Below are 13,191 nucleotides of genomic sequence, written 5' to 3'. Positions count from 1 at the left end.
GACCTATCAAATAACAAAACGGTTGAAAAAACTTGGTTGTACACTTTTAGATAGACGTAGAAAAATTGAAATTACCGCTGCGGTGTGGTGAGTGGTATAATGATGCTCGATAATTGTTATATGAGATAAATATGGGTATGTAGTATGTAAAATATTCACAAAAAACGGGACAATAAAATTCTAATTTGATATCCAGCTATGCCATATTTTATACAATAGGGCGATTCCATGTCAAGTGATCCAAGTATTTTGAACACAGTCGTCAATTCTTCTAAAAGTTGTCTTATTTGAGACTTAAGAGTAGTTAGATGTAAATTGAAAACATTTTGAAGAACATTTAATATAATAATTTTGGGACTTATTCAAATATATGAAATATCATCGGTTCTCTCTAACGTTCCAAAAAATCCCAAAAAAAATGAATTTAGAAACAAATTATAATTTTTTGCTAAACATTTTTTGAAAATTTTTTTTTGTTAATTTTTAAAAAACACACTGCTTTAATTTTTTTTTTATAAAATATCTCTAAAAACATGACTTTATAAAAATATTATACATACTATAATATCTTGTCTCCGCCGCCGTAGCCGAATGCGTTGGTGCGTGACTACCATTCGCAATTCACAGAGAGAATGTCGGTTCGAATCTCGATGAAATACCAAAATTAAGAAAAAAACAACATTTTTCTTATAGCGGTCGCCCCTCGGCAGGCAATGGCAAACCTCCGTGTGTATTTCTGCCATGAAAAAGCTCCTCATAAAAATATCTGCCGTTCGGAGTCGGCTTGAAACTGTAGGTCTCTCCATTTGTGGAACAACATCAAGACGCACACCACAAATAGGAGGAGGAGCTCGGCCAAACACCCAAAACGGGTGTACGCGCCAATTATATATATATATAATATCTTGTTAATTTTTTTTTTGAAAATTTAATTTTTAATTTGAAAAACACACTTCCCTTAAATTTTTTCGATAAAATATCCTCAAAAACTTTATTAAAAAAAAAACTATAACTTTTTTTATTTTTTGTCAATTAAACAAAACGCTCTCCCTAAATTTTTTTTTTCGATAAAATATCCCTAAAAACAGATTTCAGAAAAAATTATAATTCTTTTTAGTTTAAAAAAATCACACTCCCTTAAGTTTTGGTTTCGATAATATATCCCTAAAACATTATTTAAAAAAGTTATAATTTTTTGTTAAAAATTTACCTATTGATACATTTTTTTGTCATTTAAAAAAACAGACTCCCTCAAATTTGATTTTTTTCTCGATAAAATATCCGTAAAAAATGATTTAAAAAAAAGTTACAATTTTTTGTTAGCAATTTAATTTGTGAATTAAAAAAAACACACAATTTTATTTCTTTTTCGATAAAATATCATAACGATAAAATGTTAAACAATTTTTTAAAAAATTCTGTTTTTTTTCGATGAAATATACCTAAACAAATTATTAATAAAACAAAATTATGATTTTTTGTTCAACTTTTTTTGGAAAAAATATTGTTTTATAAAATATCCCTAAAAAAATGATTTTTTAAAAAAATTACAATATAATTTCTTGTTAACAATTTTTTGAATTGAAATTTGAACAATAATTGAATGTTACAATAATTTTTAAAAAACACACTACCGCAAATTTTATTCTGCCTAAAAAAAATATTTTATAGAAAAATTATAATTTTTTGTTAAAAATTGTTTAAAAAAATGTTATCGTTAGTTTTAAAAAAACACACTACCGCAAATTTTGTTGTTTTCTTCTCGATAAAACTATAATTTTTTGTAACAAATTTTTTCAAATTATTATTTTTTAATGCTATTGAAACAATTTGAAGGCGAGTTTCTTTGTTTTTTTCGTTGAGCTCATGAGGCACCTAGAAGGTCATTGAGAATCGTTTTATGATCGCAGTCCATTTTTTATTTTGAATGATGCAAACGACGCAATTTACAAAAATTACAATTAATGTCCTATACAGTTGCGGTTTCTTCGTCTTTATTCCGTATGCGATCATTACTTTGTTGTATTTGTCTCTTGCAGCGATTTGCCAAAGCAACTCCTGGTAAATTTTTAGATATTTAAAGAATTTATATTACATTTGACGGGCATAATCGCTTCTAATGCTTACACACTTAAACGATTTTTTTTTTGTTTTTTGCCATATCTGTGTATTCGCAATAGAGATTACTCAAGTGTTTGAATATTTCCACCCAAAGGTTCATGGTCAAAACATTATCGTCTTTCCATTGCCAATTTTTTTCATTAGTGCAGTAGTCTTTAACTTATCTAAATTTCGTGTGCGAATTCGTTGCATTTTCATTACCATCGTAGATTATACCCGCTCAATTTTAAGATTACCGCTATTATATTGTTCCATTTTGGCACTTCTTTCAAACATAGAAAGTTTCAATGGCCTAAATGGCGCCGTCCATAAATCGTTGCACCAGACGGTTTCATTTAAAAATCCTACTAAAGTAAATATTTTTGAGTTTTCTAAAAATGAAAAAAACTACCGAAAAACTATTGGCGGATTGCATTCAGTTCATTTTAATTGTAACTAGCGTTAATAAGTTTATACTTTTCTGATTCTAAAGTTGGCGATAACAAATCATCTTCTAGACGCATTTTAATCCTTTTATCCGTTTTGACATATCTCAGCATTTTATTGTACTCTGTGCGATTATGTATGCAGTTTACATAAAGAGCGATGATTCGGTCTAGAACGCTGCAGAACTGCAAAGTGTTTTGTGACAAGCCCGAACATTTTTCTAAAACTTGGTAAAAGAGACGTTCAGCTGGTCGGTATTAACACAGGACACAACTCATGGGGTCAGTGTATGACCACCATTGGAATCATTGACGACCCGATTTGCCTCATTTGTCTTTCTTAGATCAGCCCGATTGCACTGAGCATTTTCTTTGTGAGTGTCCTGCCTTTGCTCGAGCACGGCTACGAATTTTTTGGTTCCGATGTCATGAGAACGAGTAAATTCGTTATCTCAAACTGGACGATATTTGCAGATTTGCCAAAGAATCTGAAAAATTCTCACATGACTAGCTACCTCTGTCTCTGTTTCTTTCTACCCTATCTCTTTCTCTCTATCACCTCTCTCCTTTCCTACTTTACTATCTACCATTTGACTTTCCAGAACTTTGAACACAATGAGTTTTTTAGCCTGAGTGTTTTTGGAGTTACCATTCTCTCCGTGTTTCTTGGCTCTCATTTCCTCAAAATTCAATTTTAGTTTCATGAAATTTGTGGAATTTTTAATATTCTCGATCTCGATTTCGCCTCTCCTAGACCTCTATTTTTTATCTAAGCTGGAATCAAATTACCTTTAAGTCTTATTTTTATTTATTATATTTAAGTTATTTTGTGCCTTTAGTGTGTAAAATTTTGTAACCATAGACTAAATAAATAAATTAAACGAAATTAAAAGAAAAATGTAACTAAATATTTAATTGGCAATAAATTTGTATCAGATCCTCTATGCTATCGTGTGAAGTCAACTTCAATAAGAATAACAAATAGTCTATTCAATGAGTTTTTTCTAAAAGCAATCGCCCCTCGGCAGCCAATGGCAAGCCGTCAAGTGTATTTCGGTCGTGGAGAAGCTCCTTATAAAAAAACCATTTGCCGTTCGGAGTCGGCTAAAAACTGTAGGTCGAAAAATATCAAGTCGCGCACCACAAATAGGAGCGGAGCTTTGCCAAACTCATAAGGGTGTAGAGCCAATTATATAGGTACATATATACGAGTATATAATTTGTGAAAAAAGAAATCCATTACTTTCTAAAAAGATGACTCTAGTAATCGAAATCTCACAAATTATCGATCAAACAATTTAAAGTTTATGCTCGTTGTCAAGGTAACATTTGGCACTAAAAAAATTATTTTACTGTTTTTTGTTTATTCGCCTCAGTTGTGAATTACAGGGTTTTCACAATAGAAGTCAATAAAGAGAAAATTCAGTGCATTTTACAGTTTTTCTTTTATAAGGGGAAAAAGAGCAAGCCAGGCCGCTGAAATTGTGAATGGTGTTTATGGGCCCGATACATTTTTGATGTTAAAGAAAATGTCGATATTGTCATTAAAATCACGGAAATAATCAAAGTTGACCGGCAGGATTTAAAGATCGACCATAAAACAGTTTTAAGCCGTTTGCACAAAAATGTTACGCAAAAATATCAGAATTCCTTTGCCTCATGCTAATATTAATTTAGCTAGCATAGCAACAACTAATTTAAGTTGCAATTTCTTTTTAATTTCGGCCGTCTATATCTAATCTACAGATTTCGCTTGCACCGCAAACTTAATTCTATTTTTGACAGAATCGTTTATCGTTAATTAAAAGATATTCGTGAAAGTTTCTGATTTTTTAGTTGTTTTGACCCTTTGGTTTATTTCATAGTCTGGTTTATTTCATATTCGGCTTTATTTCTTTAGATATCTTATTAGACCGATACTATTTACGCCGCATTTTAATTTTATTTTCCGAAGGTATAGCGATATAGCTAACTTCTTGATCTAAACTTTATGATGTAGCACTGCATCGACAAATTGACTTAACATATCGAACATATGTATGTAAGAGCCTCATCACTTTAACGTCTAACCCATTCAATAAATTACAGCAGCGAAATCACAAAATAAAAATCAATGTTAACTACAAAAGCTTTCAAAATATTTTATAGATAACTTTTCTGCAATCGTGTAGCCAACGCATTTAAATCTATTTATAACTTAATCGTATACTCGTATACATACATATATATGTATTTAACATACAGCAAAATACATGCATAAGTATAAGACATTTTTTTATGGAGGTAAGTAGGTAGGTTGGGTGGTTGTCGTAACGACACACTTAGACCTTTCGCAGGTCCATTGTGATACCACTTGAGCTTATCCTTACCCTACGTGTTCCTTTTCAAACCATCCGGTAGCTTTCACGAACGAGCAGAGCTTCGTTAGTTTAAGATACGCTATGCCCGCTGCATAAGTTAAAAATGCCATATCAAGAGTGCGCAGCCTCCTCATAGCTAAGCTTTCACACTCACATAAAAGGAGTCTAACTGTTTCCTCTTCTTCTGTATTAAGACAGCTTCTAGAGAAATCGAAGTACGGGAGTCCTAACCTTCTAGCGTGGCTGCCTATTAGATAATGACCATTTAATACCCCTATCATTTTTCTTATAGCTTCTCTGTTAAATCTTAACAAGATTTTTGATCGACCGCTGTTCCATTTCGGCCATGTCTGCCTGCTGTGAGATTTTTCCAACTTGTATTTACCTTCTTGATGGTTTTCCTATCTATAAGTAATTTACAAGTGGCTGGAGGCATAGGTATCAGCGTCTTACCGGTTGGAGATAGAGCGTTGTACCCGTTCGCGCAAGTTCATCTGCCTGCTATATGTTTCCTGGTAAATAGGATGAGTTCAGTTTTATTGCGGTTGACGCTTAGCCCATTTGCTTTTGACCAGTTTTCAACCATGTTTAGTAAATCTTGCATGACTTCACAAAGTGTATTGGGAAATTTCCCTCTTACTACCATTGCAACGTCATCCGCATATGCTACGACGTGTTGTATTCCCTCCTCTAGGCTCTTTAGCAAGAAGTTTATTGCCAGCAACCAGAGGAGAGGGGACAACACACCGGCTTGAGGTGTTCCTCTACTGACTTTGTTCCTGATCTTTGAGGCCCCTAGGGTTACGATCACAAATCTGCTCAAGAGCATGTTTTTGATGAACTCAACCAGAGTCTCCCGAGATCCCGAAATCAATTAGTGCCTTTATTATGGTATCCGGTAGAATGTTGTTAAACGCGCCATCGAGCAAGGCTTTTTTTATGAAACTTGATGCGAATATTAGGAAGAAGTTATAATATTTACAATATAAAGCATATATTTATTTATTATATTTATGAAAACATTCAATTCATAATAAGTTTCAGTTTATCTACTTTTTTTTGTTTCTTCTGATTATTCCTTTGAGAAGCATAGGGTATGTACAAGGCTTCTCCAACGCAAACGATTAGATGCCATCGTATGTCCGAGACTACCTGTATTAGCTACTATAATCGAACTAGGAGCTAACGCGGTTCATTCCCTGCTCATACGCCCAGCGGTTAGGGAGAAAGAATTAGCCCATTAAAGAGTAAGCGTGTGTCAGCACCCACGACACTGTTGACAGTTATGATTGAGGTTGTAAAAGACTTCGTTTATTTAAGAACCAGCATTAACACCGATAACAATGTCAACCTTGAAATCCAACGTAGAATCTCGCTTGGCAACAAGTGCTACTTTGGACTAAGTAGGCAATTGAGTAGTAAAGTCCTATCTCGACAAACAAAACTGACACTCTATAAGGCTTTCTTCATGCCCGTCCTAATGTATGGCGCAGATGCGTGGACGATGACAACATCAGATGAGGCGTCACTTGGAGTGTTTGAAGATTTTTGGACCTTTACACGTTGGCAACGGCGAGTATCCCAGGCGATGAAACAATGAGCAGCGAATAAAGATCCAGCGGCTACGTTGGCTGGGTCATGTCGTCCAGCGGGTGGTAGCAGAGGAAGAAGAAGGGCTCATCTAAGTTGGAAAGGTGAAGTGGAGAAAGACTTGGCTTCACTTTCCAACTGGCGGCGCACAGTGCGGCCGATTCCCAAAAGGCTGGCCAAAAGTCGAAAAAAAAAGTTTCTATATAGGGTTTTTTTGTCTTTGGGTTGGCTACAGTAATGCCTTGAGTAGTGAAAACCGTTCATAGCAACGTCCTGTACCCTAAGTATCCTCTGTATTTTCAGTCGCAACGCGGCCTTCGTTTGAGCATCGTATTACTGTCGATGAATAGTGAAAGTTGTACACATTTGAAAGATTTTGTAATGGAGTAAATTGAACAAAACCAAATGGTAATTAGTAAAATACGAGAAATCTTTAGTACATATCAATACCTCGACACAAAATTTTTAGCTGCAGCAATACGTAGATACATTTTTTGCAATTTTTTTTATAAAATTTGAGTTTTCAAACTGTATAGTAATACAACGCCGCCATATGCTGCTTTGAAACCTATTAAAGGTTACTCAAAAAAGTAATGGTTACTGAATAAAACAAGATTCAGCTGCTACCACTTGCTACCTTGCGACCCCGAAAACATATAAATTTACATGCATCTTGATTATGTTCTTGAATATACGCTATTTCACGTGAGGGGGTGGCCAATAGGGGTGGAAGGGGGTGGATTTTCAAAATTTTAAGATCAAATTCGGAATCAGCGAACCCGACAACCCCCGAGTAAGAAATTTTGAATCAATTACTTAATTTTTTGAGTTTTGGCCAGCTTTTCGGGAATCGGCCGCACTGTGCGCCGGTTAGCACGAGAAAGAAACAACAGGCGCGCTTTGATAAACTCGGACAAAATCGCATAAGCGGTTATCGTGCTAATCAAGAAGAAGAAAAAATAAGCGCTAGCTACAAGGGCCTTCGACTTTTTTAAACACTAAATCATGCTAAATTTGTTTATTTATTCAATTTTAAATTATGTTAAATATACATATTTGCGCTCACGAATAAGCAAAAACAGCAAATTTATTTTTATTTACAGAGGTATTACAAAGTGGTGTTGTTCTTTTGCCATCATTTTTAATGAATGCATTTTGAATGAACGAAATTTTGTGGAGCTGAAATATTGGGGGTTGGGGCTAAATATTTAGCCAGTTAGAGGTTTCCCATGCCCAATGCACCCCTCTCCCGCCGCCTTATTTCTTTTTATTTCCCAAAAGTAGTTCCAGTTCGACATCTTAAGCTTGTTAAAATTCTTAACCTTGTGAACGAATTTGCTTGCATTAATTATTAAAAAGCTTAATAATGGCATTTGCAATACATATAATGAGGCAAAGCTTTTATCAGTTAAGTAAGCAAAGATTAGCAGAGTAAGGTCAGTGTTGGTAGAACACAAATTCGCGAAAATAGTAGCCAACAGTTACTGAAGAGACTCGAGTCATAGCAGACGTCTAACGAAAAAGTGCCATACGAGTCTAACTTGTTTCATAGTGTAAAGTTGTGCAAAATTGTGCTTAAAATGGATCTCAATGGGAAAAATGTGATATACGCAGGTGGTTTTGGTGGTATTGGTCAAGCTTGCGTCAAAGAATTGCTCGAAAAAGGTGTACAGGTAATTGTGTTGAATGGCCAGCATGCAGTGAACACTTTTTGTGATACTCACATGCATACATACATATTTATGTGCTTGCTTGTACATATTATTCCTTTGATGGGTGTATGGACCAAGTCTGGTCTTCAATTTGTAGTGTGCGTTTTGATTTTGTTGTGCCTATCCATAAGTGCATAGAATAAACCAAATTTAATAATAATACATAAGTAATGTTTTTATTAAATTGTTCCAGAATCTAGCTATACTTGATCTAACGGAAAATAAAGAACTTTTGGAAGCTTTGCAAAAATCATACCCCGCAACTATAATTCATTTCATACAATTCGATGTTTCGAAAAAAGAGCGCATAACAGCGGCTTTCAAAGAAGCTGTGGCTAAAATGCAACACTTTGATGTTCTAGTCAACGGTTGCGGCATAATGACGGATGAACATGTTGACCTCACAGTCGAAATCAATTTGGTAATATACTCGTAACCATTTGTTTCACGTTTCTTGGCTGCATATTTTGAAATTAGGTATTTCTATTTTATTCAATCCTCATTAGTTGGGTGTTATCCATAGCACACTTACTGCCTTGCCATATATGGATAAATCTGCTGGTGGACGTGGTGGTATCATCGTGAATGTCTCCTCTGTCGCCGGCTTGGAGGCAACCGGTTTGTTTGCTATTTATTCGGCTACAAAACATGGTGTTACTGCCTTCACGCGCTGCATGGCGGTTTGTTTCATAGCTTAAAACTTTTTCATTTCCTTTAACTACATATTTTCTCTTTTTCCTTTATTTGTAGGATAAAATATATTTTGATCGTTTTGGCGTTAGTTTCATTACCATATGCCCTGGCATTACTGATACTAATATTTTTAGAAATGCTCACAAAAAGGTGACCTTTGAGTTCGCCCAAGAGCCTGCTAAAATTTTCTACAAGGCAAAGTTGCAAACCGCAGAAATTTGTGCGAAAAATATGATAAAAGTTATGGAGACGTGTAAGAATGGTGGAGCCTACATTCTCGATATAGGTAACATTGAGGAGGTTACATTTCCGGAGCTGTGGAAGCCATCTTTTGAATCGTCTTGAGGAACTATTCAAGTTAATAAAAAATAATGTACTGTCCATGTGAAGTGTCTATGTAAATGTGTAAATATGTAAATATATAAATATGTAAATAATAGGGTGTCTGGGTGAGAACAATATGAAAGGAAATTTAAATAAAACAACGAAACGAAGCTAATTACGCTTCTATTAGCTACAAATTAATTATTAACTAATTTAATTTTTTTTTTTTGCTTCGGCAGGCAATGGTAAACCTCCGGGTGGGGTGTATTTCTGTATAGTATTTCTTCTCTTCCCATCATTTGTGGAAAAACACACAAATAGGAGAAGGAGCTCGACCTAACAGAAATGTACGCGTCAATTATTTATTTACACCTAATTATCTTTTTGCACGAGAGATATTTTCCCAAAAAAAAAATTTTTTTAAATGTATCGTGTAAAAGAAAACAAATCGTGTAAAAGAGAATTAAGTGAAAACAATATTAAAAAATTCGTTTTAGAGTTCGCTTGAGAATTTATTTCATGCTTACACATTTTAATTCGTTAAAAATATTATAAGAATTAAATTATTAAGCGGCGAGAACAAAATCGATCGAGTCTCAGAGACTTTTCCTGAGACTAATTTAAGCGCTTCGTACATGCGTCGAAAAATCTCACTCTATTTGCTCTATGAGATTCAAGAAAATTTATAAAATATTGAAAAACGTTTTAAAACAAAACAAGTCGTATAAAACAAGAACGTTTTTTTCTTTTTATCACGTGCTAAATCAGATTTGTGTAAAAAAATCGCGTAAAGAGAAAAATTGTTTTTCCTTGTTCACTCTTCTCGGGAGCATAGGGCCTCGACTCATTCTTGCGTTGGTTTCATTAATCTATTTTGTTTTCTGACAGTGTTGGTGATTAGCCTGCCGCTACCAGTCCTAAGTAATGGGAATGCTCACCTGTCGTTGCTTAAGAACAACGCCTTCTTACTGCTTGAAGCGCCATCTGTGTGTCATATTTCTCTGGCAGAAGGATCACACAGATGGTTGAGGACTTCGCTAAATTTGGTGTGTCTGCATTATTACCGCCATTGCCTGTTTCCTCTTGCTGGCGTCACTGATGCAAAGTGTAACTGTGTCTTTTTCTTTGTTTTTTGGGCGGGAGTAAGGATTGGAAGGATAAGGTTGTTGGGGTTGAGGAATTATTTTTTTTTTGTTTTTACTTTTATAGAAATTAGGAAAGTAGGTAAGTTTGGAAAAGTGCGAAGACCGTGCTTTACGTGGGATTCGAACCCAGAACCTCTGGGATGACAGGCTAGTGCACCTATGCTAGACTACCGAAGATAGGCTTGTGTAATATACCAATACGGTCAACAATTTCGCGAGATATTGGAATGAAAAAAGAATGCTAATCTAACATAGTAAGATTGCTTGTCTAAAAAAAGACACTCGGTGCCCCTATTGTGATACGTTTATTTGATTTCCATCCCCTAAGAAAGTTGCTTAAGCTACTTAGATCTTCTTAAGAGGGCAAACAGTCCCGCCAGTGAGACATTTTGCAGATTTTCACGGTCTTCAAAGAAATAATCGCCAAGATATTTGGCACGGCTTTCTTGAAGAGTAGGACATTCACAGAGGAGGTGTTGCACCAGTCAATTTCTTCTTTATCTCCACAACTACAGCAGAAGTCAATATGAGGTACACCCATCCTACTGGCTAGGGTGGCTATGGTGTAGTGACCCGTTATAACACCTGTGAGGATGCTAGTAGTTGATCTGTTGAATCCAAGCAGACATTTTGTCCTTTTGAGTTTCAGTTTTGGCCACAACCTTGGGAAACCTTGCAGTTCGTGGTCAGACACCGCCTTCTACTGGTTTCCTCTATTACGCTCAAGTCATTCCCAGTGTACATTTCGTTTAGAGGAATGCTTATGCCCTCTACCACTCGCTAAAGTTCAATCCCAGAGCCTTTCCTTGTACACTCATCCGCACTTTCATTTCCTTCCTCTCCAGAGTGGCCGGGAATTCAACAAATTGTGGTGTAGTGTTGTTGGATAAGCGGGAGCGACACTCTTCATTCTTTAACAATATTTAATTAACGCGCGCTGAGGCCAGTGCCTTGATCGCTGCTTGATTATCAAGAAAACAGGATATACACGAAAAACAGCAACTCACCTTTTGTAATGTAATAATATTAAATATATTTATGTAATATACTTATCTAAATTATCGCAGTAAATATTTAAAAAATGAATTACATGAAGAACAATGACCTTATATTATCTCTTAAGTTTTCATATATTTGTAAAACAAATTACCTATTGTTATATACCTACATAGACAGGGCAAGCAATATTATTATTTTGTTTTTAAGAAAAAACTAAAATTTTTGTTTGCAAGATACTTCATGCGTTTTATATAATATATATTAGTTAAAAACATTATTTGAATCACTGAGCGCTGAGGAGCTGAAACTGAACTCAGAAAGATGGCACTACTGAGAAGTATAACCTTCCGAAGAACACTAATAAAAAATAATAAAAATTAATATTGTGGCGTGCATCTTGATGTTGTTCCACAAATAGTTTTTAGGAGGAGCGAGTCGCGACCGCTATTAGAAATAACTTGTTTCTTCATTTTGGTGTTTTATGCTTCATTATTAGGCTTTTTACGCTATTCCAATTTCTTGCCTTAAAGTGCAAACGCATTTAGAAATGTACATACACACACACGTATATTTAAAGTCCAATAGGTGGATGGAATAATGTTTGGTAAAAGAAATGCCATGCAACCAAAGATCATAAATCTCGTATGTATATGTGTGTGTATGTGCAAATATTTTCATACATATGTATCTATTTTTCTACATTGTATATGAGTCAACTTATCTACTTTACAAAGCGTACACGCATTTGCATGGGACAGATATAATAAGTGCAGGTGCATGTTTTGCAATTCTTGTTCTCCTTCTGTGCCTAATGAGACATAAATTAGGCGATATCTTCATTGAGACATTTCTTTGATAGTTGACTGCCGCTGAGGAATGATCTGTGCTAAGGGCAAAGACATGGTTCTATGGTTAATTCAGCGATTCTTCAACAAGTACAGGGACAGTTAAGTAGATCCAAGTAGTATTTAATATAAAAAAATGTGTGATATCAATGATTGATTCCGTGTCTGAATGCTCTCCAATAGACTCCAGCACTACCTGAGATATTTTTGTATTTACCCATTCCCTTTTCATATTCTTAAACATATAAAAAATGTGACAAATACTTTGCAAATTTGAATAAAGTGTGAATTTTAGGGAGGTCATATAGATACTTACTTGCATTTTTTTCCTTGTTCACTCCACTCGGGAGTATAGGGCCTCGACAAGACTCAGTCTTGCTTGGTTTCGTTAATCTATTTTGCTTTCTGACAGGGTAGTCCTAAGTTGTGGGAATGAACAACGCCTTCTTACTACTTGAAGCGCCATCTATGTGTCACATTTTTCTGGCAGAAGGATCACACAGATGATTGAGGACTTCGCTAAATTTCGTGTATCTGCGCTATTACCTCGGTTGAGGCGCTTCATTTTGCTGACGCCACTGATGCAAAGTGTAACTGTGTCTTTTTCTTTGCCTTTTGCTCGTTTTAGCAGCCACAATGCAATAATGCGCTGATTATTGTGCGGGAGAAAGGATAAGTTTTTGTGGTTGAGGAATGATTTTTTTTTTAGAACAAAGAAATTTGGAAAAGTGCGAGGTCCGTGCTTTACGTGGGATTCCAACCCACAACCTCTGGAATGGCAGGCCAGTGCTATTATGCTAGATTACCGAGTTCAGAGAAAATTAGGCGTATTTATTTTTAGCTACAAACATATTGATTATGTGCTATCCAAATCATTTGGAATGGTTGAATTCATCAGAGGAAATTCCACTGACATTAAAGACTTAAAGACTCAAACTTTGAAAACTCTATATGTTGGCTTAATGCGTTCTCGCATT

The 13,191-nt window shown here is 35.1% G+C and overlaps 1 protein-coding gene across 1 annotated transcript; it reads left to right on the top strand.

The window, feature by feature from the left end:
- Window positions 1-7,960: 7,960 nt before the first annotated feature.
- LOC128860288 (alcohol dehydrogenase-like) lies at window positions 7,961-9,409 on the top strand. The gene is made up of 4 exons (XM_054097717.1): window positions 7,961-8,169; window positions 8,402-8,629; window positions 8,715-8,888; window positions 8,959-9,409. Exons 1-4 carry the CDS (start codon window positions 8,077-8,079, stop codon window positions 9,244-9,246), a joined length of 783 nt encoding a protein of 260 aa, XP_053953692.1. The 5' UTR covers window positions 7,961-8,076; the 3' UTR covers window positions 9,247-9,409.
- The last annotated feature ends 3,782 nt before the right edge of the window (window positions 9,410-13,191 follow it).

This window comes from Anastrepha ludens, chromosome 4 (assembly GCF_028408465.1).
Source record: "Anastrepha ludens isolate Willacy chromosome 4, idAnaLude1.1, whole genome shotgun sequence".
NCBI lineage: Eukaryota > Metazoa > Arthropoda > Insecta > Diptera > Tephritidae > Anastrepha > Anastrepha ludens.
This window is presented reverse-complemented; position numbering and strand designations above follow the sequence as displayed.